Source organism: Oryctolagus cuniculus, chromosome 14, assembly GCF_051225735.1.
Source record: "Oryctolagus cuniculus isolate XC-2025 breed Fujian yellow rabbit chromosome 14, ASM5122573v1, whole genome shotgun sequence".
Classification (NCBI taxonomy): domain Eukaryota; kingdom Metazoa; phylum Chordata; class Mammalia; order Lagomorpha; family Leporidae; genus Oryctolagus; species Oryctolagus cuniculus.
In genome coordinates, this window is record NC_142880.1 from 62,631,991 (window position 1) to 62,659,901 (window position 27,911).

Here is a 27,911-nt window from a genome sequence, read left to right on the forward strand (position 1 = left end):
GAAAATCAGAGTTACAGAGAGGCAGAGGCAGAGAGAGAGATATCTTCATTTTCTACTGGTTCACTCCTTACATTAATAAAAATTAAAAACAAAAAACTGCTCTCTCTCAACCTCAACATGGCCACAATAGCTGGAGCTGGGCCTATCCAAAGCCAGGAGCCAGGAGATTGTCACAGGTCTCCCATGTGGGTGCAGGGGCCCAAGCACTTGGGCCATCTTCTAATGCTTTCCCAGGCCATAGCGGAGAGCTGGATCAGAAGTAGAGCAGCTGGGACTCTAATCATTTTAGTACTCAAATGTGTTACCTCTATTCTGTAATAACGTCGTAATTGCAACTAAGCCAGTTTGCTTGTTGATTATTTCTTATGTCTTTATAAATTGATTTTCCCTTCTCTAGGTTGACCAGGATGTTGTAATTACTAATTCTTATGAAACAGCTATGCGAACAGCCCAAAACTTCCTTTCTATCTTCCTTAAAAAGTAAGTTAAAATAGCATAAATCTGATTTTTATTTTCCATAGTATGGAGAATAGTTCACTTATGTAAAAGATTAATTCAGTTTTCTGCCACAGTCTGAATACTAAATACCTCTCCCTGGTCCTTAGTTTCCTGATCTGATTTAAAGTGAGACAAATTAGAATATTAAAAATCCAAAATTTTTTAATTTGCTTATAATTTAGATTCTAAATAATTAAAGTATTGGGTTGAACTTTTTTATCATTTTTTAAGCAAAATATGGTACATTTCACCTGATAGGAGTGTTTGTAGAGATTAGTTAGCCTGCATAAGAATTTAGGGTAATCTTGTAGAGAAAAGAACAGTGATGATATTTTAAAATGTGAATACTTACCAGAAAATAGTGTTAATATTAATAAATTGATTTTCTATATTTAGGGGGAAATGGCATTTAAGAAATAGATTATTTTAAACCATGTTCAGTGTACTTTCATGCCTTATTACTAGATATAGAGAAAAGAAAACCTAGTTAACAAAATTTCAGCATGTGGGTAGACATGTCATATAAATTGACATCCTTCTTATTTGTTTTTGAACAGATGTGGTAGTAAGCAAGGTGAAGAAGATTACAGACCACTGTTTGAAAATTTTGTTCAAGACCTTCTTTCAACAGTCAATAAGCCTGAATGGCCAGCGGCTGAACTACTCCTTAGTTTGTTAGGGAGACTGTTGGTAAGAGTATAGCATTTAAAGATTATTAGATTACTAGAAGACAACATAATGAGGATATACTCTGATTCACAGATGATGAATTCTTTAAAAATGTGTAAGGAAATATGAACATTGCATCTCTTTTTTTGCATGTGCATAACTGTACACAATATTGTTGGTACTTTGTAAAAAACTTTAAAATGTTGTGAATTTTAGTGCTTTCATTTCATTACATAAGAAAACAATGTTTTAAAATATTGGGGGTGGGGCTGGTGCCGAGGCTCACTTGGTTAATCCTCCGCCTGTGGCACTGGCATCCCATATGGGCGCCGCTTCTAGTCCTGGTTGCTCCTCTTCCAGTCCAGCTCTCTGCTGTGGCCCAGGAAGGCAATGGAGGATGGCCAAATGCTTGGGTGCCTGCACCTGCATGGGAGACCAGCAGGAAGCACCTGGGTCCTGGCTTCGGATCGGCACAGCGCCAGCCATAGCAGCCATTTGGGGAGTGAACCAATGGAAGGAAGACCTTTCTCTCTGCCTCTCTCTCTGTCTCTAACTCTACCTGTCAAAAAAAATATACTGGGGGTGTGTGGAAATGTTATATTATTAAAAGCATTTCAACACTGAGTCAGAAGTTACTGTAGTTACTCAATTCAAAGCATGCAACTGATTGACATGAATTCTTTGTCGCCTTTAAGAGTATGTCTGAAAATGCAAGGCAGTTTTTAGTCCTCATATTAGGAATTGCAAAGAAATTTTGTGATTTCACTTTAAAGTACATTTGGACTTGTGCAATACAAATTTCTACAAAGCTTTTTGGATCTTAGGAGGTGTTGGTGGTATAGTGGTGAACATAGTTGCCTTCCAAAGCTTTTGGGGTCTTAACTTTCTCTGAATTGGAAAATATATTAGTACTGTCCTAAAAGTAAGATGAGTCATAGGCATCAGAATTCTGTGCTAAGAAAATTTTACCAGTTAATTTCCCATTTTGCGTAAACAGCTAAGCCTGTATTTTTAAAAAGTGACTGGGTTTTTGAGTAAATTTAATCTATAATTTTGTTAATAAATGAAAATGCTCAGACTTCAGAAAGTAAAATAAAAAAGCAAAAATCATTTTTTTACATACTACCACAAGAACAAGAAGTTTAAATTTTAAATAATAAAACATAGGTTGGGAATTTACATTAAATTGCTGTTAAAGATATATTGTTCTAAATCTACTAGCTTAATGGAAAACTACTTTATTTCCATGTTTAGGTTCATCAGTTCAGTAATAAGTCAACAGAAATGGCTTTAAGAGTGGCGTCTCTTGATTATCTTGGAACTGTCGCTGCACGACTGAGAAAAGATGCTGTTACAAGCAAAATGGATCAAGGATCTATAGAACGAATTTTAAAGCAGGTATTGAGATAAAGTATTAAAATTTCGGGATAATAGTTGGTTGCTTTGTTTAAATATTCTTGCATAGTCTTTCATTTTATAGATTGAAAATAAGATATTTCTAAAAGTGAGACTTAGGGGTGAATTATAAATTCTACTGGGAACTTCTAAATGGTTTATATAAATCCTTTGTTTACTTTCTTTTAATGAAATATTCTTATGCATGTAGAATACTATTTTGTATTTAACATAAGTTTTATTTAAATCTCTAGTTTACTGAGATGATTTTAACATGCCCTGTCAGATGGTTTTATAACTTTCAATGTTGTGTATCTTTTATATTGAGAAGTAAGGGCTTCCTTCGCCTTTATATTAGAGAATTTTCATCTTGAGGGGACATATTTTATTGCCATATTTATTCTTTTCTTTAAAGTATGGGTAAGGGAGTAGTAAAACAAAGTTATTTCAGAAAATTGATAGGAAAAAGACTGAAAAAAAAAAGAAAATATTGGGACATGGTCTCTAATCCTATCAGGTACTGCTCCTGTTTTCATTTTCTTTTTAGTTTTCCTTACATTCATAACTGTATACATTTTAGTGGAAGTACCTCTAAATTTTTTCATTTGATTTTTAAAAATAATTTCAGCCTTAAGAGTAGTGCAAAAAAACCTCCCATAAGATCTCTGCCCAAATTCCTTAATTGTTGACAATTTACAGCATTTGCTTTATCATATTCTCAGAATACACATGTATCTGGATCTTTATATGCATATTTGTTTTGTTTTTAAATTTATTTCTTTTGAAGTTAAGTTGCAGACATGATGTCACCATTACCCCTAAGTTCTCTAGTATAGTGTTTTTCAAAGTATGGTTCCCCTAGACTAGCAGCACCAATGTTGACATTATGTGGGAATTTGTTAGAAATGTAATTTCTGGGGCTGGCACTGTAGCTTAATGAGTTAAGTCACTGTGATGCCAGCATCTCTTATGGGCCCTGGTTCCACTTCCAGTCCAGCTCGTTGCTAGTGCGCCTTGGAAAGCAATGGAAGATGGCCTAAGTATTTGGGCCCTGTACCCGTATGGGTGACCCAGAAGGAGCTCCTGGCTCTTGGCTTCAGACCTGCCCAGCTGCTGCTGTTACAGCCATTTTGGGAGTAAACCAGTGGCTGAAGATCTCTCTCTCTCTCTCTTCCTCTAATTCTGCCTTTCAAAGAAATCAATCAATCTTAAAAAGAAAAGAAAGCAGCTATGCATGATTTCAGGTTTTTTTCCCCAAACATAAGTATCTTTCACTTTAATTTTTAAACAGATTTTTTGAACTACCCTCATTTGAGACTGCCATTCCTCTTCTATTTAATAGGTTACAGTGTATTGCCATCATTATTTGACTGGTGAGATCCTCTTTATGCTAGCTTTTATGACCTTTGATGTATGTGTTCCCTTTTTCTTTGAGGACTTACTTTCTATGCCATCCTATACTTCCTGACCCATCTTTTACTTTCTCTGCCCCAGCCCTTGGAGCATCTGTTTCTCCAAAGAATTGCAGTTCCTTTTTTTGGTGAATGATAATACAGATACCTTGATGTTCAGGCTATATAACTTTCAGTATTTCTTAGAGGGATCCTTGGATCTCTTACTGCTACATATAGCTGTGTAGATTGTTCTTGTTCAACCTCAGGGAGAGCATTATTCATAAATATCTTTTTGGCTCTTAGCGCATTTCTCGGTTGCCTTTGGAAATTTAGAGTTTATTCACAGTGCTATGGCCAATTTCTGAATACATCGGTCTCACTATACCCCTAGAACATGTGTTATTCAGATCTTTGCATTCTACTTACATATGTTCTAATATATTCTATAGTCCTATATATTCTACTTAAATATATATTTAGAACTTCACATGATATGGACATGAACATCAACTCAGTTGATTCCTATCTGCAGAATTCTTGATAGAACCTAAAGATAAAGTTCCTTTCTGCACCTGGATAGAAAAATAACTCACCTATTGAATGAATATTTAATATTCTACATGAAACATCCTGTTTTCATATTAATTAAAAATAATATTTTCCTTCTACAATGTTCTTTTTAAATAATATCTCAAAGGAACATAGTCTTACAAAAATTTCAGCATTGTACAAAATATATTAATACAAATAGTTACAGTTTTCATTTATGAGATTTAAAGTTTGGAGGTGTTCTCTTTAATTCAAATAGAAAACCAGTTCCAGGGCATTCCTACTTCTGAGGATTTAACACATTGTTCTGGTAATTTTTGTTAGCTGCCAGTGTGCTGTTTAAAAGAAAGAAGGCATGTAGTTTCTGACATATTTTTAAAATAAAGAAATAGTATTTTTCTGTTTCTTCCTCTTAGTTGCTATAGTTAACATTTTCACTTTTGATATTTGTCAGTTTCTTTCTTCAGATTTTTGTTTACAACTAGATGATTATTAGAGCACACCAGTAATTTTTTGTTGTTGTTCTTATTTGTTACACCCTGTAGGTTTCAGGAGGAGAAGATGAAATCCAGCAGTTACAAAAGGCATTACTTGATTATTTGGATGAAAACACTGAGACTGATCCTTCACTAGTGGTAGGATTCTTTGCTTTCTGGAGGCGGGATACTATATGTATATTTAACTTGGGTATAAAAAATATTGGGAGGTAGCATGAAGAGGAAAAGTTAAGTTGTCTGGAATATTGATTTTGAAATACAGGGATGCTAATAGTTATAGGTTGATTTGTCTTGTATGGTATTCTGGTTATATGTATTATAGTATACCAAAATTTGAGTAATGAAAAATATTTAAAAATCTTTTTATAAATTACCATTGAATCTTGGTTAGGTTGCTGGTTCTCACTGTGGATATGGGCCAGATAATGCATGAGATAATCCATCAATATATAAAAATAAACTATTTACTTTTATTTCTATTTTTAAAATATAGCCATTGTGTTTTCATGTGTATTGTGTATCCAGATTAGTAGTATAATAGGTTCATATATAAAATGTATGCACTGTATTAGAAAACAGTAGACATATACCTGGGGTATTTTTACTTTTATTCTTTAATGGATGGAATGTGTAATTAAATGGGATTAGAGACTACTGAACTATTCAGCCAACTACTACAGGTTTTTGATATGCATTCAGAGGAACATACTTGCAATTGTTCTTCATATTAAACTACTTCACTGATAATTGATCTATGTATTTCTTGTAGAAATAAGACAAAATTTGAAAACAGGCAGAGTCTTCCACCTTCAGCATTTTATACCTTTGTTCTAAACTTCTACAGTTGACTGTAAAATCTGTCTAAATTTGCTGTCTCCAGTGATATGTCCTTGGGTAATTAGTTGATAGTAGTATTCTATATTTAATATACTTGTATTTATCAAATAATCATTGTATATCATTGTTGCAAGTATTAGAACAAAGTAAAGTAAGTTTTCTATCTTTGAGGCTATCCCAAAGTTTTAAACTTTTTATTTGATGAAAATTGTTTTCAGTGAAACCTCACAATTGTGTTCTGGTTGTGAGTACTCTGATTTTATTAATTGCTGGAGAATTTTGTTGCTAATTTCATCATGCTCAAGTTTTTCTAATTTGTTTCTAGTTTTCTCGCAAATTCTATATAGCCCAGTGGTTCCGTGACACAACTCTAGAAACAGAAAAAGCAATGAAATCACAAAAAGATGAAGAATCATCTGAAGGAACACATCATGCAAAAGAAATTGAGACAACTGGTCAAATTATGCATCGGGCTGAAAACCGGAAAAAATTTCTTAGAAGCATTATCAAAACCACACCTTCTCAGTTCAGCACATTAAAGTAAGATCCCAGATAGAAAATATATATACATACTCTGTTATCTCTTTAATACCCATTAACCTAAGTTACAAAAAAAAAATTAATAAAATTTTGATGACTTTTCTGTTGCAGGATGAACTCCGATACTGTGGACTATGATGATGCTTGCTTGATTGTTCGATACTTGGCCTCCATGAGGCCATTTGCCCAGAGCTTTGATATTTATTTGACACAGGTAAACTGGGCCAATATTTTTCATACAGAAAGTTGATTTTTCTGAGTGGATGCTTAAGGAGTTGTAACAATATCTATTCATTACTGAGTATGGATAGTTAAAAGATTATAGAAATTCTATATTCCATATTTGTTATAACTGTCTTTTCTGCATGCCTTTTACATACTGATTCTTGTTTCAAAAATAAGTGGCTATGTATTTATGAATATACACATTATGGTATAATTAGAGTGAATTACAAAAATACTCAGTTACCAAATGTCCCTAATTAAAGGTACACACATAGTGAGGTTTCAGAGGGACTGAACATTCTTGAAAAGGAAAACAATAAAAAACAGTTTTGTTGAGAATACCAGAGTGAAAAAGGGCCCCAATGCCTGCCTCACTTACCCCATGTGCTAATCTTTAAAGCTTTGGATTAGTAAATATTTTATATATAATCATTAAAATAATTTTATATCTAAATACTCATATAGAAAATAAAGGGAGGCAAGTAATAGGTTTTTTATTGCATATTTTCATGCTATATTTTGTTAAATTTTATATATTCTAAAGTTTATGAATAATCAATGTTTGCTTGGCAGATCCTACGAGTTCTTGGTGAAAATGCAATTGCCGTTCGAACAAAAGCCATGAAGTGTTTATCTGAGGTTGTTGCTGTAGACCCCAGTATTCTTGCAAGGGTAAAGAGAGCAAAAATAATTCTTATTTGGTTATTCTATTCAAATTAAAATACTAGTTTATTAAGTATAAATTACCTTTTCTTTACTTTTGTTTAGCTCGATATGCAGCGAGGAGTTCATGGACGATTGATGGACAACTCCACCAGTGTCCGAGAAGCTGCAGTAGAATTACTTGGTCGATTTGTCCTTTGTCGACCTCAACTTGCTGAACAGTATTATGATATGCTAATTGAAAGAATATTGGTATGTTTGCCATTTTTATGATTCATCAATATAATTTTGCATTTTGAATATCATGTATTGTTTTAAAATGTTAAGCTAGAAAAGTAATGTATCAATTATATATTTATAGTCTTTAATCTGTGAACTATAGCAACTTTGTGAAGGATGCATTTTCAAGAGGAACACTGCTCAATATCATAAAACAGACCATTGGCAAAAATTGGATTTCTTTTCTCACTTTCTATTACTTTTTGATTATTCCAGTTAACAGTGAACAAATGATTAGGACTGCATGGAAAAATAGATAGGAACCTAGAGTATTTATATATTCATATTTATAAGTATATAAACAAGAATTATTATTGCAGTGAGAGAGAGCTATATAAAGTTAGTATCTGTTATTTTTGGATCCTTTATGCATATTTGCATGTTTCCTTAGAACTGAATTTTGACAAGCTCAGATACCTACAGGGTAACTCAGAAAGTTATTTGAGGCCTAAGCACAAATTTAAAAATTACTGCTCTAAGATACTTTTTCCTTCTTTGTCAGGGAACTCTTGCACAGTAGCATTTTCCTGGAAAACAAAAGGAAGCATTAGCATTAGGAAAGAACTTTGAAATCCCCATATGACCCATTACAGGAATATTGACTTTATATGTATTAGTGCGTGAGAGTGGGTATTCTCACCTTACCAAGTATTTTTTACCATTAGAGTAGAGGGGTATACTTTTCAGCTTCAACTAGGCATAAAATCTTTGTTGTAGAATAATTTGGTGGGGGGGGGGGGCGCCATGGCTCACTAGGTTAATCCTCCGCCTGCGGCACCAGCATCCCATATGGGCACCGGTTCTAGTCACGGTTGCTCCTCTTCCAGTCCAGCTCTCTGCTGTGGCCTGGGAGCAGTGGAGGATGGCCCAGGTGCTTGGGCCCCTGCACCCGCGTGGGAGACACCTGGCTCCTGGCTTCGGATTGGCACAGCCCCATCCGTCATGGCCATTTGGGGAGTGAACCAACAGAAGGAAGACCTTTCTCTCTGTCTGTCTCTCTCACTGTCTGTAATTCTGTCAAATAAAAAAAAAAAGAATAATTTGGGGTGAGTGGTAAGCCAAATGACCCCATATTGGAATATATGGCCTTGATGTTTGGCTCCAGCTACTATCTCTTGCTTCCTGATAATGAAGACCCTGGGTACTAGTGGTGATGGCTCAGGTAATTTGGTTCCTGCCACCCACATGGGAGACCTGGATTGAGTTTCCTGGCTCCCAGCTTCAACCTGGGTGATCCCAGCCATTGCTGGTATTTGGGAAGTGAACTATTGGATGGGAACTCTGTGTCTCCACCTGCTAAATAAAACAACAGGACAAGCCGGCGCCGCGGCTCACTAGGTTAATCCTCTGCCTAGCGGCGCTGGCACACCGGGTTCTAGTCCCAGTCAGGGCACCGGATTCTGTCCCGGTTGCCCCTCTTCCAGGCCAGCTCTCTGCTGTGGCCTGGGAGGGCAGTGGAGGATGGCCCAAGTACTTGGGCCCTGCACCCCATGGGAGACCAGGAGAAGCACCTGGCTCCTGCCTTCGGATCAGCGCGGTGCGCCGGCTGTAGCGCGCTGGCCGCAGCGGCCATTGGAGGGTGAACCAACAGCAAAAGGAAGACCTTTCTCTCTGTCTCTCTCTCTCTCTCACTATCCACTCTGCCTGTAAAAAAAAAAAAAAAAAAAAAACAAAAAAAAAAAAAACAAAAAAAAAAAAACAGGACAACATTGTGACCTAGCCCATTAAGCCTCCACCTGCGATATTGGCATCCCATATGGGCACAGGTTTGAGACCTGGCTGCTCCACTTCTAGTCCAGCTCCCTGTTAATGCATCTGGGAAAGCAGAAGATGGCCCAAGTGCTTGGTCCCCTGCACCCATGTGGAAGACCTGGAAGAAGCTACAGACTCCTGGCTTCGGCCTGACCCAGCCCCGTTTGTTGTGGCCATTTAGGGAGTGAACCAATGGATGGAAGATCTCTCTTTCTGTTTCTCCTCTTGTCTCTGTAACTCTGCCTTTCAAATAAATAAAAAATAAATACTTAAAAACAAATAAATAAAACAACAAAAAGCAAGGCAGGCTTTTGGCCTAGTGGTTAAGATGCCCACATCTTCCATCAGAGTACCTAGGTTCAAAACCAGGCTCCAAGTTCTGACTCTAGTTTCCTACTAAAGTAGACCATGATAAGCTGTGGTAATGGCTCAAGTGATTGTGTTCCTGCAACCCGTGTGTTAGTTTTGCATTGAGTTCATACCTCTCAGCTTTGGCTCCCTCCTGGAATTGTTGTAGGCATGTGAAGGAGTAAACCAGTCAGTGAGAACTCTTTATCTGTCTGCCCCTTTCTCTCAGTAAAAATTTTAAATTTAAAAAAAGTTTTAATTAAGAAATAATTTAAGAAAGGAGTGGAAGAACTTTTTCACTTTTAGTGCTTCAGTCTTTTCAAGAGTGAAGAGTAAAATCAATAGGATTCTCAATTACCTGACAATTAACTCTAGCAAACTATCCTAACATGTTTCAGAACTGCTGAATGATATAATGGAAATCAGTAATTTTGCACACTGCCTTATGCTTTTTATTTTATTTTTTAAAACTTGTTAATATCAAAGTCTGTTTTTAAAGAATGGCTTACTTAAGTCATCTTTCTTTAAGATTTGTTTTATTTGAGAGAGTTGAGAGAGTGGGAGAGATGAGAAAGAGATCTTCTATCTACTGGTTCACTTCCCAAATGTCTGTAACAGCCTGGATGGGCCAGTCCAAAGCCAGGAGCCAAGAACTCCATCCAGATCTCCCACATGGGTAGCAGTGTCCTAAATATTTGGGCCGTCTTCTGCTGCCTTGCTAGGCATGTTAGCGGGGTGCTGGATCAGAGTGAGCAGCGGGACTCCAACATGGGATGCTTGCTTTGCAGCTGGCAGCTTAACATTGCTTAACCCCATGCCACACAACCGGTCCCAAAAGTCTTTTAAATTAAAGAAAAATTATACAGTAAACACCCTTAAACTCACCTCCATATTTGATCTAAACTTAAATTATCTTAAGTTAAATTACAAACATTTTACTGCTTTCCTGTGCATACTTCAGCTTGACTATCACCAAAAATAAGGATATTGTCCTATCAAAAGAAAACCGTCTCACCCAACCATTCATCTTCAGATTCTTAAGTTGGCTTTTTTTTTTTTTTTTTTTTTTTTTAAGAATTAGAATCCAATTTAAGGTAACATGTTGGAGTAGGCATCTTGGCACAGTGGGTTAAGCCACCACGTGTGATGCCTGCATTCAGTATCAGAGTGCCAGTTCAAGTCCTGGCTGCTTCGTTTCCAACCCAGCTCCCTGCTAATGTACCTGGGAAGACGCAGATAATAGCTCTAGAACTTGAATCCTGACACCCACATGGAGGCATAGGTGGAGTTCCGGGCTCCTGGCTTCAGCCTGCCCCAGCCCTAGATATTGCAGTCTTTTAAGGGAGAAAACTAACCAATGGAAGTTTGCTTGCACGCACTTGTGTGTGTCTCTCTCTCTCTCTCTCTCTCTCTCTCCCCCTCCCTCTCTCTCCCTCACCTTCTCCCTCCCCCCTCCCTCTCTTTGTATCTTTCTCTGCCTTTCCCATGGTCATCGAGTCTCAAAGTTGAAGACTATCTTCCTACTCTTTTATATACTACCCCATGACATTGACTCACTTAAAAGACCAGGTCAGTTTTGTTATTTTCCCATCATTTTCTTTACTTTGTAACTTTGTTTCTTGTGTTCCCTTTAAATGGTAAGTTAGTACTAAGGTTTGATTAAACTTTTCTGTTAAAATTTATCTTAAATGCTATTGAAGTGCCAGATACTATTCTATTTATATTTATTATATATTTCATTCTAGCAAGCTTATATTCTAGTCTTGTGCCCATTGCAAAGCAACAGAATATGTTCTTGGATATCCTATGTTGAAAGTAAATATAATATGCGGCAGATGTTTAGCTCAAAATTTTACGTCACTCCTTAGGATGCCTGCAGAGTGCCTGAGCTCTAATCCTAACCTCCACTTTGAGTTCAGCTTCCTGCTAATAGATACCCTCAAAGGCAGAAGGTGATAATCCATGTACTTGGGTGTCTTCCACCCACATGGGACACTAGGATGGAGTTCCAGGCTCCTAGCTTCAGCCTGTCCCAAGCTGTTTCAGCTATTTGGGAAGGGAACCAGCTGAAAGCCCCTGTTTCTCTGTCTATCTCTGTTTGCCTCACAAATACAATGAAAATGAGTAAATTAATAAACAAATGAATAATTTTAAGGATGAATATAACAAATCATATTCATGTTAAAAAACCTGTAGGGCCGGTGCCACGGCTCAATAGGCTAATCCTCTGCCTTGCGGCACCGGCATACCGGGTTCTAGTCCCAGTCGGGGCGCCGGATTCTGTCCCAGTTGCCCCTCTTCCATTCCAGGCCAGCTCTCTGCTGTGTCCCGGGAGTGCAGTGGAGGATGGTCCAAGTGCTTGGGCCCTGCACCCCATGGGAGACCAGGAGAAGCACCTGGCTCCTGCCTTCAGATCAGCGCGGTGCGCTGGCCACAGCACGCCAGCCACGGCAGCCACTGGAGGGTGAACCAACGACAAAAGGAAGACCTTTCTCCTGTCTCTCTCTCTCACTGTCCACTCTGCCTGTCAAAAAAAAAAAAGAAAAAGAAAGAAAGAAAAAAAGAAAACCTGTAAACAGAGAATGTATAAACCACATATATCATGTTAACAAATAATGAATATAATGAATACCTATTTTCTAATTTCATTCTATCAAATTTGTACACTTCAGGTATTTCAATTTTTCTGACATTTAAAAATACTTTCTGTTTTTAGGATACTGGTATCAGTGTCAGGAAAAGGGTAATAAAGATTCTAAGAGACATCTGCATTGAACAACCTACATTTCCAAAAATTACAGAAATGTGTGTAAAAATGATTCGTAGAGTCAATGATGAGGAGGGCATTAAGGTAAGACAAAACACTGGCCACTTTAAAACTTATTTTCTTTCATGTTTGAAATAAGATGTTTGTTACTGCTAAATTTTATTGATTTAAATACATATAAAAGCTTAACAAGAGAATCAACATTTTTTGTTTCTAAACTTAAATTTTTAATGTCTGGATTTTTGTATTGCATAAAATCTATTCTTTCTCAACCAATTCAGCAATTATGATATTTATTTATGTCATTGCATTATATCCAAAAGTTTGTCATCAGATTGAAACTGTTTAATTTTCAAATGGTATGTGTTTGGTTTTCCAAATTAGTAAATAAAAACTATGTTGAAAGTTTAATCTTTAAATTCATTAGTGAATTCACATACATGTGTTGTCCCTAATTTTTTTTTGAAGTTTAGTAAATACTGTAACAACTACTCCAAAATCAGTAAAAATATAGTTTTTAGTTTCATCAAAAACATTTGTGAGATAGGTGTTTGTACAACAATTAAAGATACCCACAACCCATATTGTAGTGCCTGCATCAAGTTCACTCCTCTGCTTCCTGTCCATGCTCTTGATAATGAGCACCGTGGGAAACAGTAGATGATGGCTCTCAAGTACATGAGTCCTTGCCACCCACTTCAGAGACCTAGACTGAGTTTCTAGCTCCTGGCTTAGCTTGACCCAGCCCAAGCTCTTGCAGTCATTTGGGAAGCGAACCAACCTTAGGAGATCTCTACCTTTCAAATATAAAAAAAATATTAATTTTAAACAAAAATAAAAACCCTATGGGGGTATACTCTGCATAAGTTTTAGGCCAGGCTAGGTTAGGCATAGTAATACTCATTGAAATTATTTAGAATTTTTGCCACCTTTTACAAATTCATACTTTTGAAAAAAAAAATAGTTATTTAAGAAAACTGTAAGGAAATTCATTCCAGAATTTCCATCAGTTTGTGTTTTGATTGGTTATTTGTGGTTTTGTGATGAGCTTTATTGAGAATTTGGGATTGCAGATTTGCTGTGTTTGTTATGGTGAGTTAGGTAATTTTACTTTTTTTTTCTTTTAGAAATTAGTGAATGAAACATTCCAAAAACTCTGGTTTACTCCAACTCCACACAATGACAAAGAGGCAATGACAAGGAAAATTTTAAATATCACTGATGTGGTAAGAAAGGATGGAATAAGTGTGTGGTCACTGGTGCAAAGCTAGTTGAGGTTCAACCTGTGTTATGAAGGGAGAGGCAATGATGAAATATTTGATTAATTTGGATATTTTCTCATGCTTCTTTTACCTTATGTTTCTGGAGATACTCAAAGGATGCAAGTAAGTTCAGGTTGTTGTGTTTTGTTTTTTTGTTTTTTTGTTTTTTTTTTTTTTTTTTTGACAGGCAGAGTGGACAGTGAGAGAGAGAGAGACAGAGAGAAAGGTCTTCCTTTGCCGTTGGTTCACCCTCCAATGGCCGCCGCGGCCGGCGCGCTGCGGCCGGCGCACCGCGCTGATCCGATGGCAGGAGCCAGGAGCCAGGTGCTTTTCCTGGTCTCCCATGGGGTGCAGGGCCCAAGCACCTGGGCCATCCTCCACTGCACTCCCTGGCCACAGCAGAGGGTTGGCCTGGAAGAGGGGCAACCGGGACAGAATCCGGCGCCCCGACCGGGACTAGAGCCCGGTGTGCCGGCGCCGCTAGGCGGAGGATTAGCCTAGTGAGCCGCGGCGCCGGCGAGGTTGTTTTCTCATAGCCAAAATTCTTGGTGTTCATTCATGTTAAGTATGGATGTTGAGATTCTCCTATTTTTGCAACAATTAAAGATAGGTAAAGAAGTGGAAGAATAGATACAGTAGTCCAAGAGTGGCAACTTAGACATAATTCTACCTTTTTCAGAAAATATGAATTTAGTTTTGTTTCATTACAGACATAAACTGTGATTTTTTTACCCAGAATACATTTTTAACTATATTTTTAAATTTATTAATACATAGAGATTTGATGAATTTCATATATACAATTCCAAGAATACAGTGATGATAATATTACTCCTTCCTTCTCTGCCTCCTCTTTCCTAGTTTTCTTTTTATTTTTTGTGATAATATACTTTCAATTTACTTTATAATCACAGGTTCAGTGTTCCTCTAAACAAGTGAAAAGTAGACCACTGTTCCACAGGAATATAATAAACAAGGGCTGTAAATAGTAATCAGATCTTAAGATGTCAGTTTCACTAGTATACATTACTTTTTTGTACTGTATATACTAGTTACCAAAAATCAGAGAAAACATATGATATTTGTGTTTTGAGAAATGGCTTATTTCACTAAGTGTGATGATCTCTATTTGCAGCCATTTTATTATAAATCACAGGCTTTCATTCTTTTTTATGGCTGAGTAGTATTCCGTCGTGTGTATTTGCCACATTTTCTTTATCCTGTCATAAGTTTATGGATATCTGGGTTGATTCCATATCATCTTAGCTATTGTGAATTCTGCTGCTTTAAACATAAGGATAAAGTCTTTTATATGCTGATTCATCTCCTATGAATAAGTTTCCCAGGAGTGGGATTGTAATGTCATATGGTAGATCTATTTTCAGATTTCTGAGGAATCTCTATACTGTTTTCCATAATGGTTATACTAATTTACATTCCTACCAACAGTATATCAGGGTAACTTTTTTTCCACGTCCTCACCATTTGGATGATAGCCATTCTAAGTAGGGTGAGGTGAAACCTCATTGTGGTTTTTATTTGCATTTCTCTAATGTCTGCTGATCCTCCTGAATGTATTTTCATGTGTCTATTGGCCATTTGTATTTCATCTTTTGAAAAATGCCTGTTCATGTCCTTAGCCCATGTCTTAACTGGATTGTTTTATTGTTTTGTTGTTGTTGAGTTTTTTGAGCTCCTTATATATTCTGGATGTCAGATGCATAGTTTGCAAATATTTTCTTCCATTCTGTCAGTTGCCTTTTCACTTTGTTGAGAGCTTCCTCTTAGCTAGATGTATTCTCATCTGTCTGTTTTTGCTTTTATTGCCTACAGTTTTTGGGTCTTATTCAAGAAGTCTTTGCAGAGTCCAGTGTCTTGTATTGTTTCCCTGATGTTTTCCTTAAGCAGTTAGTTTGGTAGTTTCAGGTAAAATTTTAAATCCTTGATACATTGTAATTTTTTTATGGGATGTGAGGTGGGGCTCTTACTTCATACAGAGATCCAATTTTCTCAATACCATTTGTGGAAGAGATGGTCCTTTCTCCAGGAAGTGATTTAGCTCATTTGTCAAAGATTAATTGGTTATAAATGCATGGATTACTTTCTGGAGTTTCTGATCTGTTCCATTGGTCCATGTATCTATTTTTATGCCAGTACCAGGCTGTTTTTATTATAATTGCCCTATAGTATGTCTTGAAATTTAGTGTTGTGATGCCTCCAGATTTTTTTATTTAGGTTGCTTTAGCCTTTCGGGATCTCTTGCATTTCCACATGATTTTTAGGGTCATTTTTTTCTAGATCTGAGAAGAATATCCTTGGTGTTGGTGTGGGATGGCAATGAATGCATTAAATTGCCTTGGGTAGTATGGACATTTTGATGATATTAATTCTTCCAATGCACAGATGTGCAAGATTTTTCCTTTTTTTTTTTGGGGGGGGGTGTCTTATTTCCTTCCTTAATGTTTTATAATTTTCATTGTGAACATCTTTCACATCCATGATTAAATTTATCCAAAGGCATTTAAAGTATTTTGTAGCCATCATTAATGGGACTGATATTGGGAGTTCTTTTTAAGCCATGGCATTGTTTGTGGATACAAATGCCGTTTTTTGTGTGTTGATTTTATTTTCTACAACTTTGCAAGCTCTCTTATGAGTTCTAATAGTGTCTTAGTAGAGTCTTTCGGTTCCCCTGTATAAGAGATCATATCATCTGCAAACAGGGACAATTTGAATTCCTTCTTTGCAATTTGTATCCCTTTGATTTCTTTTTCTTGCCTAATGGCTCTGGCTAAAACTTCCGGGAGTACATTGTGTATTCATGGTAAAAGTGGGCATCCTTGTCTGGTTCCAGATCTTAATGGAAATGCTTCCAGATTTCCCCCATTCATTGTGATGCTGGCTGTGTGTTTGTCTTATATTCCTGTGATTGTATTGAGGCATGTTCTTTCTATACTCAATTTGCTTAAGGTTTTCATCATGAAAGGATGTTGTATGTTGTCAAATGCTTTCTCTGCATCTATTGAGATAATCATTTTTATTCCTCAATTTGTTAATGTGATGTATCAGATTTATTGATTTGCATATGTCAAACCATCCCTGCATCCCTAGGTTAAATCCCACTTGGTCTAGGTAGACAATCTTTTTTGATGTGTTGTTGGATTCAATTAGCTAGTATTTTGTTGTGGATTTTTACATCCGTGTTCATTAGGAATATTGGTCTATAGTTCTGTTTCTTTGTTTTATCTTTATCTTGAAATTTTGGAATTAAGGTGAAGCTGGAGTTTGTGAGGATTCCTTCCCTTTCAATGGCTTTGAATACTTCAAGAATAGAGATTAGTTCTTTAACAGTTTGGTAGAATTTAGCCTAGTGAAGCTGAATTATGTTTTAAATATGAAATATTTTTTATACATAATTATATTCTGTATAACATATTTTTATTCTTTTTAAGTTTTACAGATTTTTCTGGTAGAGTGTGGTTCAAGTTATTGTTCAAGATTTAGTACTATATTAATTAAACTTCAATACATTAAACTAATTTTTTTACTATCTTCCAAGATATTTTTACAATAAAATTATATAACATTTGTTATTGTTTGGGTTGCTGAAAATAATAAACTATTTACTTTAAAATAAACTTTTCAATTTGAGAAAACTGAGAATTTTATATACTTAAAGCTGAAGTATGCAAAAAATGTTTTTTTCAGATTATAAAATACATTTCTAATATTTATTCATAATTTTATCATCTTTTCCTTCTTAGGTTGCTGCATGCAGAGATACTGGATATGACTGGTTTGAGCAACTACTTCAAAATGTGAGTATTATTTTGACATTGATAATATGAAGTCTAATCCTTCACAGACTTTATGATTTAAAAGAATCTTTTCAGTTCTGTGTTAATTATTTAACTTTTGCTAGGAAAAATTCATGTCAATGTTAAGTATTTTTCTTGCTCCCTATTTAGTCAATTATTTTGCTGTTAGAACAGTAAGTTTTCTGAATAACTAATTGAAATCTTGTCTTCCCTTCCAAATAATTATTTTTTATCCCTTTAGATAATATTCATGAGATCTTTAAATATACATATTGCATGACATACATAAAACATCATTTGTCAGGTTTTAAAAACCCATAGAATTTCCTATAGTAATACAGAATTAAATCACAATTAGTGCTTTTTTGAAAACTTCTATAAGTGGAAATGTATACCTCCCTTTGAATCTTTAAATTTAGTTCAGAATATTTAAAATAGAAATGTTCTTCATTCTGCTTCAAAAAAATTAGCATTTTTCCAATATTTGGCATAATTCCCTTCCTAAATCAAATGACTCTGTATTATATGACCTTTTGACCACCTTAGTTAAATCACCCATTCCAAAGGCAACAGTATAATTTCCAAAAACTCTGCAACCACATATTTCATCTGATAATTACAGTAAGTGATTAAGTAAAAGTTAAGTGTAGCTTTCAGAAATACTAGTCTATGGATTTAGTAGCAAGAATGTTATTGACAAGTTAGAAGAAGAATGGTAGTTTTACATCTATTGTATGTTTATTCATCTGATTTAGTTAGTTGTTGCCCTTTCAATCAATGCATGCTCTCTCTTCTGTTTTCCTACCTTAGTTTCTACCAACAATTTAGTTTACTAATGACATTGAGATTTTATGATGAAGTTCTTTATAAGTAGCAAAGTTTTGTTTAATGAAAGAAATGAAGAAAATTCATTTATTCATATACATGTGACGGAGATATAATCACTCTTAACAGTTATATCAACATATGTGCCTAAATTTTATGAAGAGCAAGGAAGGATATAGAAAAATAAACTTCTAGGATTATTGCAATGTTGAGTCAGGAATAATTGGCACACTTACTGTTTCTACATGTGCACATATACACACATTCACCCCATTCAGTACAATTCCAGGTATTTCTGATTTTTGGGGGGGGGATTGTATTGATTTCTTATAAGTCAGTGATTCCTCATTCATGAAATAATGGCTTCCTATGGAAATTTGAAATAGCACATTAAAAACTTGCAGAGTCACACGTGTACTGAACTGCTGATAGACTAAAGAGTTACATTAGTATATCATATTTAAATATGTGGAGCTATCATTTCCCTTATAACCTGAGATGACTTCATTGCTTTTTGCAATTTTTCAGTAGTCTGTGAAATAACTTCCACCATAAAGTACCTAACATTTTTCAGTGTCTGTAAAGTACTCCAGGTATTTAAGCCACTGTCATAAATTTAGTACTGATCCTAAGAAGCTCTGCAGAAAAGCCTTCAGAAAACCCTGTTATAACTCATGATAGATACAGAAAATTTTTAATTCATATCAAAATTCTTTTCATTATAATTGCTTATGATCCAAGAATGGTTCTTTTTTAATTTATGAGGATATGCAGGCAATGGAATTAGTTAAAGCTAACCCTTACTTCATCTATTCCTGGCCTTTGAAATCCAAAGTAAGATCTTATTGAAGGTTAACATCAAGTACTGTCTATCTCCATCAGTGAGTGATTGCATAAATAAACTGCGATGTTTGCATACAATTTAATAATATTCCACATTATAAAGGAACAAATTATCAATACATACAGCAACATAAAAGAGTAAGAAAAACATTACAAGTATGCACAGTAAAAGAAACCTTACACAGAAGAGTACATATTATAATTCCATATTTATGAAGTTCTAGGGGAGGAAAAACTAATCTGTATTAGGAAAAATCAAAATGGTTGCAGAACACCAGGGACTGACTGGAGAAAGACATGAGAGGACTTTCTGGGGTGATAGTAAAAGTCTGTGTTAGTTATTCTAAAAGTTCATGAGCATTGCTTGGGATTTGTTACTAGCTCCTACCCTAACCTTAATGACTCAGTAATCTGATGGTGGGACCCTTCACTTTATAGTTAAACAATTTCTCCATATGATTCTGATGAAGGTTAAAGATTGAGAACCCTTGTTCTATGTCGTGGTAGAGGTTTGAGTTACAATGCTGAATGCATTTGACAGAACAATGTACACTGAAGATTTATGCATTTCATTATGTGTACATTTTATCTCAATAGGAAAAAAAGGGGAGAATTTACTGGTGTTCACAATTTACTTTGAAATACCCCAAAAGTAAAATGGGTAAAATATATGTATATGCAAATGCATATATACACACATATATATGCTTATGTAAAGCATGTGGGTGTGTTTGTATTGGTGTGTTTATTAATGTCAATAGAATAAAATGTTAATAGTTGAAATGATTGATAGAATATGTTCATGGTAAAATTTTTTATTGTGTACTTGAAATTTTTCATAATAAAATATTAAAATGATATTAAAGGTGCCTACGTTGAGGTGGGCATTTGGTATAGCAGTTAGGCTGCCACTTGGGATACCTGCATCTCATGTCAGAGTCCCTGGTTCAAGTCCAATTTACTCTACTACCAATCCACCTTTCTACTGATGTGAACCCCAGGAATCAGCAGGTAATGATCCAAATACTTGGGTCCCTGCCATGCACATGCAAATGGAGTTCCAAGCTGCTGGCCTCAACCTGACCCAGCCCTAGCTATTGAAGGCATTTGGGGTGTGAACCAGTGGATGCAAGATCTCCCTATGTCTCTCTCTCTCTGCCTTTCAAATAAAATGAAAAGAAGTAAATGAAAATTTTTCATGAAGATAAAATGCAAATTCATTAATTAATCCATAAATTAAAAAGCCAAAAATGAAAATTACATAAAATCTTAAGATTTCATCAAAATCAAGAAAAAGTAATTCAGCAAATATGTCAAAGTGATTGTAAAATGTCTATGGGAAAAGCAGAGCTAAAAAGTAAATTATTTCTGAGAAAGCAGGAACTTTGATACAGGATTATTTTTAAAGATATAGTAACTGGGGTGGGTGTTTGGTCTGGTGGTCAAGACACCCACTTCCCACTATGGAGTGCCTGAGTTCAGCTCCTACCTCCAGCTCCCAACTCCAGTTTCCTGCAAAATGCAGACCCTTGGAGGCAGCAGTGATGTCACCTTGTTGCCCATGTAGGTGATTAAGTTGTTGACTCCTGGCTTTGCAATATTTGCACCCTTGGCAATTGCAGGTATTTCAGGAGTGAGCTAGAGAATGGCAACTTGCTGTCTTTGTGTCAAATGACAAAATTTTTTAAAAATATACAATAATTGGACAGCGCCGTGGCTCAATAGGCTAATCCTCTGCCTTGCGGCGCCAGCACACCGGGTTCTAGTCTCGGTCAGGGCGCCGGATTCTGTCCCAGTTGCCCTTCTTCCAGGCCAGCTCTCTGCTGTGGCCCCAGAGTGCAGTGGAGGATGGCCCAAGTGCTTGGGCCCTGCACCCCATGGGAGACCAGGAGAAGCACCTGGCTCTTGCCTTCGGATCAGCGCGGTGCGCCAGCTGCAGCGCGCTGGCTGCGGCAACCATTGGAGGGTGAACCAACGGCAAAGGAAGACCTTTCTTTCTGTCTCTCTCTCTCTCACTGTCCACTCTGCCTGTCAAAAAAAAAATATATATATATATATATATATACACACAATAATTAAGACACAGCAGTACTGAAAAGACTAAAAAATAAGGGAAAATAAGCCTATACAGAATATATTTCCTGTAAACAGAAGTGGCACTACTGATTGTAAGGAAAAGATAAATAGGCATGTAACAATAGTTTCTTCATAAGGAATTATCTTTTAAAATTGATTCCTGGCCAGTGCCGCGGCTCACTAGGCTAATCCTCCGCCTTGCAGCGCCAGCACACCAGGTTCTAGTCCTGGTCAGGGCGCCGGATTCTGTTCCGGTTGCCCCTCTTCCAGGCCAGCTCTCTGCTGTGGCCAGGGAGTGCAGTGGAGGATGGCCCAAGTACTTGGGCCCTGCACCCCATGGGAGACCAGGAGAAGCACCTGGCTCCTGCCATCAGATCGGCGTGGTGCACTGGCTGCAGCACGCTGGCCGCGGTGGCCATTGGAGGGTGAACCAACGGCAAAGGAAGACCTTTCTCTCTGTCTCTCTCTCTCACTGTCCACTCTGCCTCTCAAAAATTTAAAAAAAAAAAAAAATTTTGATTCCTAATTAATTCAACTAAAAAAGTCAGCTCCATCATCAGTTAAAGGAAAGCTTTTAAACTTTTACCCAAAAAACAATATATTTTTTGCTTTTGTGAAGGGGATGATTCCGCTTTCTAAGATTTATTTATTTATTTGTTTGAAATGCGGAGTTACAGAGAGAGAGCGAAAAGAGTTCTTCCATTGACTGTTTCACTACCCAGATGGCCACAATGGCACAACTGCTTGGGTGGGCCAGGCCTAAGCCAGGTGCCAATCCCATATGGGCGCCAGTTCGAGTCCCAGCTGCTCTTCTTCCAATCAAGCTCTCTGCTATGGCCTGAGAAGGCAGTAGAAAATGGCCCAAGTCCCACCCTATGTGGGAGATGCAGAGGAAGTTCCTTGCTCCTGGCTTCAGTTGCAGCCATCTGGGGAGTGAACCAGCGAATGGAAGACCTCTTTCTCTGTCTCTACCTCTCTCTCTAACTGTTTCAAATAAATTAAATAAATCTTTAAAAGAAGAAAAAGCATAAGTCACAAACTGGGAAAACAAAATTGACACACATACAACAAAGGATTAATAGTGAGAAAAATTTAAAAAGTCCTCTCCTGTGAACATGTGTAAGAGTCCCAGTAAAAAAATAGGTAAAATTCATGAATTGCATTTCATTAAGGATCTAGCACATTTGCCTATAAAGGTGTTCAACTTCGTTTAGTAATATGTCAAATATAAATCAAGGCTACTTTTCAGCCCATTTGATTGGCAAAAATTGGGAACTGAGACAATAACAAATGTATAACAAGATGGATTAAGTAGTACCTCATGGCACTGCTGATAACTGAGAGAGTGTTTCAAGTTGAACTTTCCTAATCCAAAAATCCAAAATCTAAAATGTTCCAAAATCCAAAACTATTAGCACTATAGTAGATGATGGCATAATTGGAAAATTCCACAGCTGACCTCTAGTAACAAGTCACAGCCAATATTCATGTGAGAGGACAAGTGTTTGGCCTAACTATTATGACATGGCTTGGGGGTTGGGCTGCTTGTACAGTAGGTCAAGCTGCAACTTGCTGGGGTGCCTAGGATTGAGCCCTGCCTCTCCTTCCAGTCCAGCTTCCTAGTAATGCACATCCCAGGAGGTAGCAGGTGGATCCCTGCCACCCACTTGGGAGAGCCATATGGAGTCCCAGGCTCCTGGCTTCAGCCTAGCCCAGACTTGCAGGACAAGACAGAGGCCTAGAAAATAAGCCTACACATATGGAATTTACTGCCTAAAAAGCAGGCATGTTACTGCAGTTTAACAGTGTTGGAACAATTATTTATCTGTAAGGAATTGTCTTTAAAAAAAATTGATTCCTACTTAAACCAAAATCTCAATGCCATAGTTGGTTAAAGGAAAACTTTAAAACTTTTAGAAGAGAAAAGGTGAACATATTTTTGACCTTTGTGTAAGATGTGATTTCTTAAGTCACAAATGCCATTAACCTGGATTGAACCAGCAAATGGATCTCTTGTTCTTCCTCTGCCTTTGAAATACATAAAAACAAATGAACTTTAAAAATAATAAAGGTATTTTAAAAAAAAGATGATGACACCACATCTCATTTTGAAGCACCTGCTGCATTCCTGATTCCAGCGTCCTGCTATTGTATACCCTGGGAGACAGCAAGTGATAGCTCCAGTACTTGTGTCACTAACTACCCACATGAGAGACCCAGACTGAGTTCCTGACTCCTGACTTCATCCTGACTTAGGCCCTGGCTTTTGCAGGCATTTGAGGAGTGAACCTGTGAATAGGAGCTCTCTTTCCGTCTTTCTCTGTCTCTCTGTATCTGAAATAAAAACTTAGGCATATTAAAAATACTATATAAAATTACCATCAGGCTATTTATAAGGTATGTGTGGAATGCAAATGAATTTAATATTTAAGCTTAAAATATCTCATTATGTACGTGAAATTGAAAATGCAAACATTCTATGACCCACTAGTTCTACTCCAAGCTTTATACCCTAGAGAATCTTGCATATGTGCACCAGGAAACATATATGTTGTACCACTAAACTATAACCTAGGTACAGAGAATGAATGAATTAATTAATGATTTGTGGTATACATAGATAGTGGACTGTTATATACCTGTGAAAGTGAATGAAATACAGCAATATACAACAATGTGAATTGCAGTTAGTGACCTAATGTATGAAAAAACAGGTCCTAGAAGACTACAACAAATATGCTACTGTTTCAGAAAGTTGAAAATCAGAGAAAACTATTTTGAAGTTCTGATTTTAATTCTTCAATTACATAAACCACACTTAAGGTACCTAATAGTTGCATGTGACTACATTGCCATTATTGTAAAAAATTATATTTGACAGCAATGAAAGTGTTCACAGAAATCAACAAAATTGGAATTCCTTTAATATGTAGAATTATATTAATTGATATTCATTCACAAAACAAAACATAAGCTCTTGAATTAGGCATGGGCATTGTTGCCCAGCAGGTTAAACCACCACCTGGAATACCCACATCCCATATCTGAGTTCTGGTTTGAGTTTCAGGTACTCTGTGTTTTGATCCAGCTTCCCACTAATGTGCCTGGGAGGCGATGGATAATGGCGCAAGTACATGGGTTCCTGCTACCCACGTGGGAGACCTGGATAGAGTTTCTGCCTCCTGACTTCAGCCTGGCCAAATTTGATTATTACAGTCATTTTGTGGAGTAAACCAGTGAATGGAAGATCTCTCTTTTATATCACTCTGCCTTTCAAAGTTGTTTTTTATCTGTAGTTAGACTGATCTCTGTCTTCATCTCATTAATCATAATATTTTCAAATATTATTTATTAATGATTAAGCAAAAGATAACAAGATATCTAATGTTAGGTTTTATAATCACAAATTTTAATGTGCAATTTAGATGTAGTTACACTTATTAATTCAGTGATACTCTGTTTTAGATTAGAGTAAGGGAGAAAAAAGTCACCTTTCCTGTATACCAGTGATCCTACACACAACAATTTAAATATCTCATACTGAAGTCAAAAGTATTTGTTAGTTACTGGGTCATATTTTTAAATGTCAGTATTTTTATATTATTTTATATTATTTATGCTTTCAGTGTTAATTCCAAATTGAAAAAAATACTGATGAACACATGTGATATTTTAGTAATATTTGACCTGATGAATTATTTACTGAGTTTTTTTTTTTTTAATGTACTTATGTAGTTGCTGAAGTCTGAAGAGGATTCTTCATATAAACCTGTGAAAAAAGCTTGTACTCAGCTTGTTGATAACCTAGTTGAGCACATTCTTAAATATGAGGAATCTCTAGCTGGTAAGATATTTTATATACTGAGTCTTAGGTTAATTTTATAAGCTATTTGGGTACGTTTCCCATTTTAACCTGTGACTCTGCTTATCTAATAATTGCTTAACTCTTCAATGCTATTTGTATTTTATTGTATAAATACCTGTTTGATGTTGTGTCCAAGATTGTATTGTTGACTAAGATTATTGAGAACAGCATAATAAAATCATAGTCTTCATCTGTTCTATGTATTTTTCACTAGCATATAATTGTAGATGTCACATACAATAGGAATAAGTCAGTCCAGGGGCTCATATGTCTTTAACAAATGACACTCAGAACAAAACTGTTGATATCTTTTAAATCAAATAAAATTTTCTCTCAAAATTGTTTTAACTCTCATAAAAATGTTTTTAAAGACTTGGTACCTTCTTAATATTATTTATAATTGTTATACAAAGTTTTCTTAATCTTGAGCTAGAACGCTGTTAAAACATTGAAAATTCACAAATTTTTTAAGTACTTAATATTTTATGTCATCTATCGTACTGTTTACCAGTCATAAATATGAATTTTTTCAATTATAAGTAATTGCATAAAAATATAGAAGTTTTAATATATACCCATTGTTAAAAACATAAAAGATTAGCATTACTTCCCTTTTGCTAGTGCACATTAATGAGTAACAACAGTCAACCTCAGTCATTCTCCAGAGCTGGGGGCCAGTAACGTCAAAGAAAAGGTACCATTTATAGTACCTGAGGCAATTGTTAATTATATTTTTATAGTTTTTTTCTTTAATCTTTTTTTTTCCATTTTCTGCATATATCTGTTTTCTTCTTATTCTGTTACCCCTGTTTTTCCTTATCCTAGATTTTAGGAGTGCTCCTAGAGTCCTTCAGTGGTAAAAAGTTGCTAATGCCCCTAAAAATTATTTTGTTTATCAAGAACCAATGTGTCTCTTTTTGACAACATTCTTCTTCCAACCAAACAGGATTTTGTTTAATAAAGCATTGGATTAACTTCTCCATTTATCACTCTCATTTGTTAACATTCTGCTCCCACAATAACAACTCTTTTGTGCAATAACCTTAAACACTTTATCACCTCAGTAAAAATCATTTTTGTTTCTCTTTTCTTTTTCCCATATTTTTTCATCCTGAACATTATGTTTATTCCCAAAAAGCCCATCCCTAAACTTCCCAGCTTCTATTCTACTTTTTAACCTTTCCACTTTTTAACTTTTTACTTTTTAACTTTTTCCACTGAGTGGAAAAAATGCCTTGCACACTTGTTACATCTTTGTCCTTTATTTTCAGTATTTGTAATTTCTATAACAAAAAATGGAGAATAGAATGATACTGGTATCATAAGAAATGCTAATCCATTACATTAACACCTACAGCTAATTTATCCAGAGGATAATATGTTAAGTAATTTAAATAGTAATCTGCATAATTTTCACTGGCTTATCATATTTTGGTATCTTATTTCTCTGTTTGTTTTTCTAGACTCTGACAATAAAGGTGTGAATTCTGGAAGATTGGTAGCTTGCATAACCACTTTGTTTTTATTCAGCAAAATAAGACCCCAACTCATGGTTAAGCATGCTATGACTATGCAGCCGTACCTTACCACTAAATGTAGTGTAAGTATAGAGCTTTTTTATTTTTTGTCCTACATGAAACATGTAGGATTTTAAATTTAGAATTCACTTGTATCTGTCACATACTCACTGACAGATCAACTATGACATTTATTCAAATATATGGTTTAATATTTGTAGCAAGTTATCTACAAACATAATTTTCAAATATAAGATAAATAAGGTTCAGATTCCATTTCTGTAAGTTTCTTAAGTTAAACCCTCAATAAATGCTTCATAAATGTTGTAGTTGTTGTTAAGACTTCAAAGATGAAAGAAGCAAAGTTCCTATCTTTGAGAAATTTACCATCTTTGGATCCTTAATTTGCTTTGTATTTGTCTATCACCTATATTTTATTTTTATATAAAAATATATTTTATTTTGTTATTTATTTTTCCAATTGAGTAGTATAATGAATATGGGAATTCTAGTATTATACCAGAGATGTAAAGCTGTAATCTTAAGTTAACCTTAGCATATTCTTGTTTTCATAAAATAAAATGTGAAAATTAAGTTAAACATCATAAGTAAAAGAATACAGCAGGGTGGATATTTGGCCTAATTGTTAAGACACCAGCATCCCTTGTTGGAGTACTTGGATTCAGCTCTGCTCTTGACTCATCTTCTGCTGATGCAGACCTCGGGAGACAGCAGTGGTAACTCAGATGATTTTATCCTATTACCCACCAGGGAAGCCTGGGCTGAGTTTCTGGCTTCTGGGTTTTACCCCAGCTAAGGGCCATGGCAGACATTTGGAAAATGGACCAACAGATGGGAGTTTGTGTGCGTGTGTGTGTATGTCCCCATGTCTACCTCTCAATAATCCAATACATAAAGTGAGATTTTAAAATATATGTATATATAATATATATATTATACCTAGCTCTATCGTAAGCACTAGCCGGAAAACTAACGCTAACCCTAACGGTAACAGTAACCCTAACACTATCCCTAACCCTAGCCTTAGCCTTAGACCTAGACCTAGCTGTAACCCTAAACCTACCGCTAGCCCTAACCTTAACACTAACACTATCCCTAACCATGGCCTTATACCTAAACCTAACTATCTACATATGTATGTATGTATGTATGTATTTTAATATGTGTGTGTGTGTGTTTTAAAATCTCACTTTAATTATTAGATTACAGCATGGTAACTTGGGTCTAGGTCACAGGCATTTGGCTTAGCAGTAAATAGGCCCACATCCCAA

General features: G+C 35.9%; 1 protein-coding gene across 2 annotated transcripts in view; it reads left to right on the forward strand.

The window, feature by feature from the left end:
* Positions 1-27,911, forward strand: part of NIPBL (NIPBL cohesin loading factor) — a 219,835-nt gene that overhangs the window by 162,713 nt on the left and 29,211 nt on the right. For both annotated transcript variants that reach the window (XM_089312739.1, XM_089312738.1), the window contains exons 22-34: positions 398-480; positions 1,056-1,188; positions 2,422-2,565; positions 5,051-5,140; positions 6,165-6,379; positions 6,491-6,593; positions 7,178-7,276; positions 7,373-7,519; positions 12,363-12,497; positions 13,541-13,639; positions 17,440-17,493; positions 24,973-25,081; positions 26,566-26,702. In XM_089312739.1, the coding sequence (XP_089168865.1) occupies positions 398-480; positions 1,056-1,188; positions 2,422-2,565; positions 5,051-5,140; positions 6,165-6,379; positions 6,491-6,593; positions 7,178-7,276; positions 7,373-7,519; positions 12,363-12,497; positions 13,541-13,639; positions 17,440-17,493; positions 24,973-25,081; positions 26,566-26,702 (1,548 nt within the window). The remainder of the gene's footprint in view (positions 1-397; positions 481-1,055; positions 1,189-2,421; positions 2,566-5,050; positions 5,141-6,164; positions 6,380-6,490; positions 6,594-7,177; positions 7,277-7,372; positions 7,520-12,362; positions 12,498-13,540; positions 13,640-17,439; positions 17,494-24,972; positions 25,082-26,565; positions 26,703-27,911) is intronic.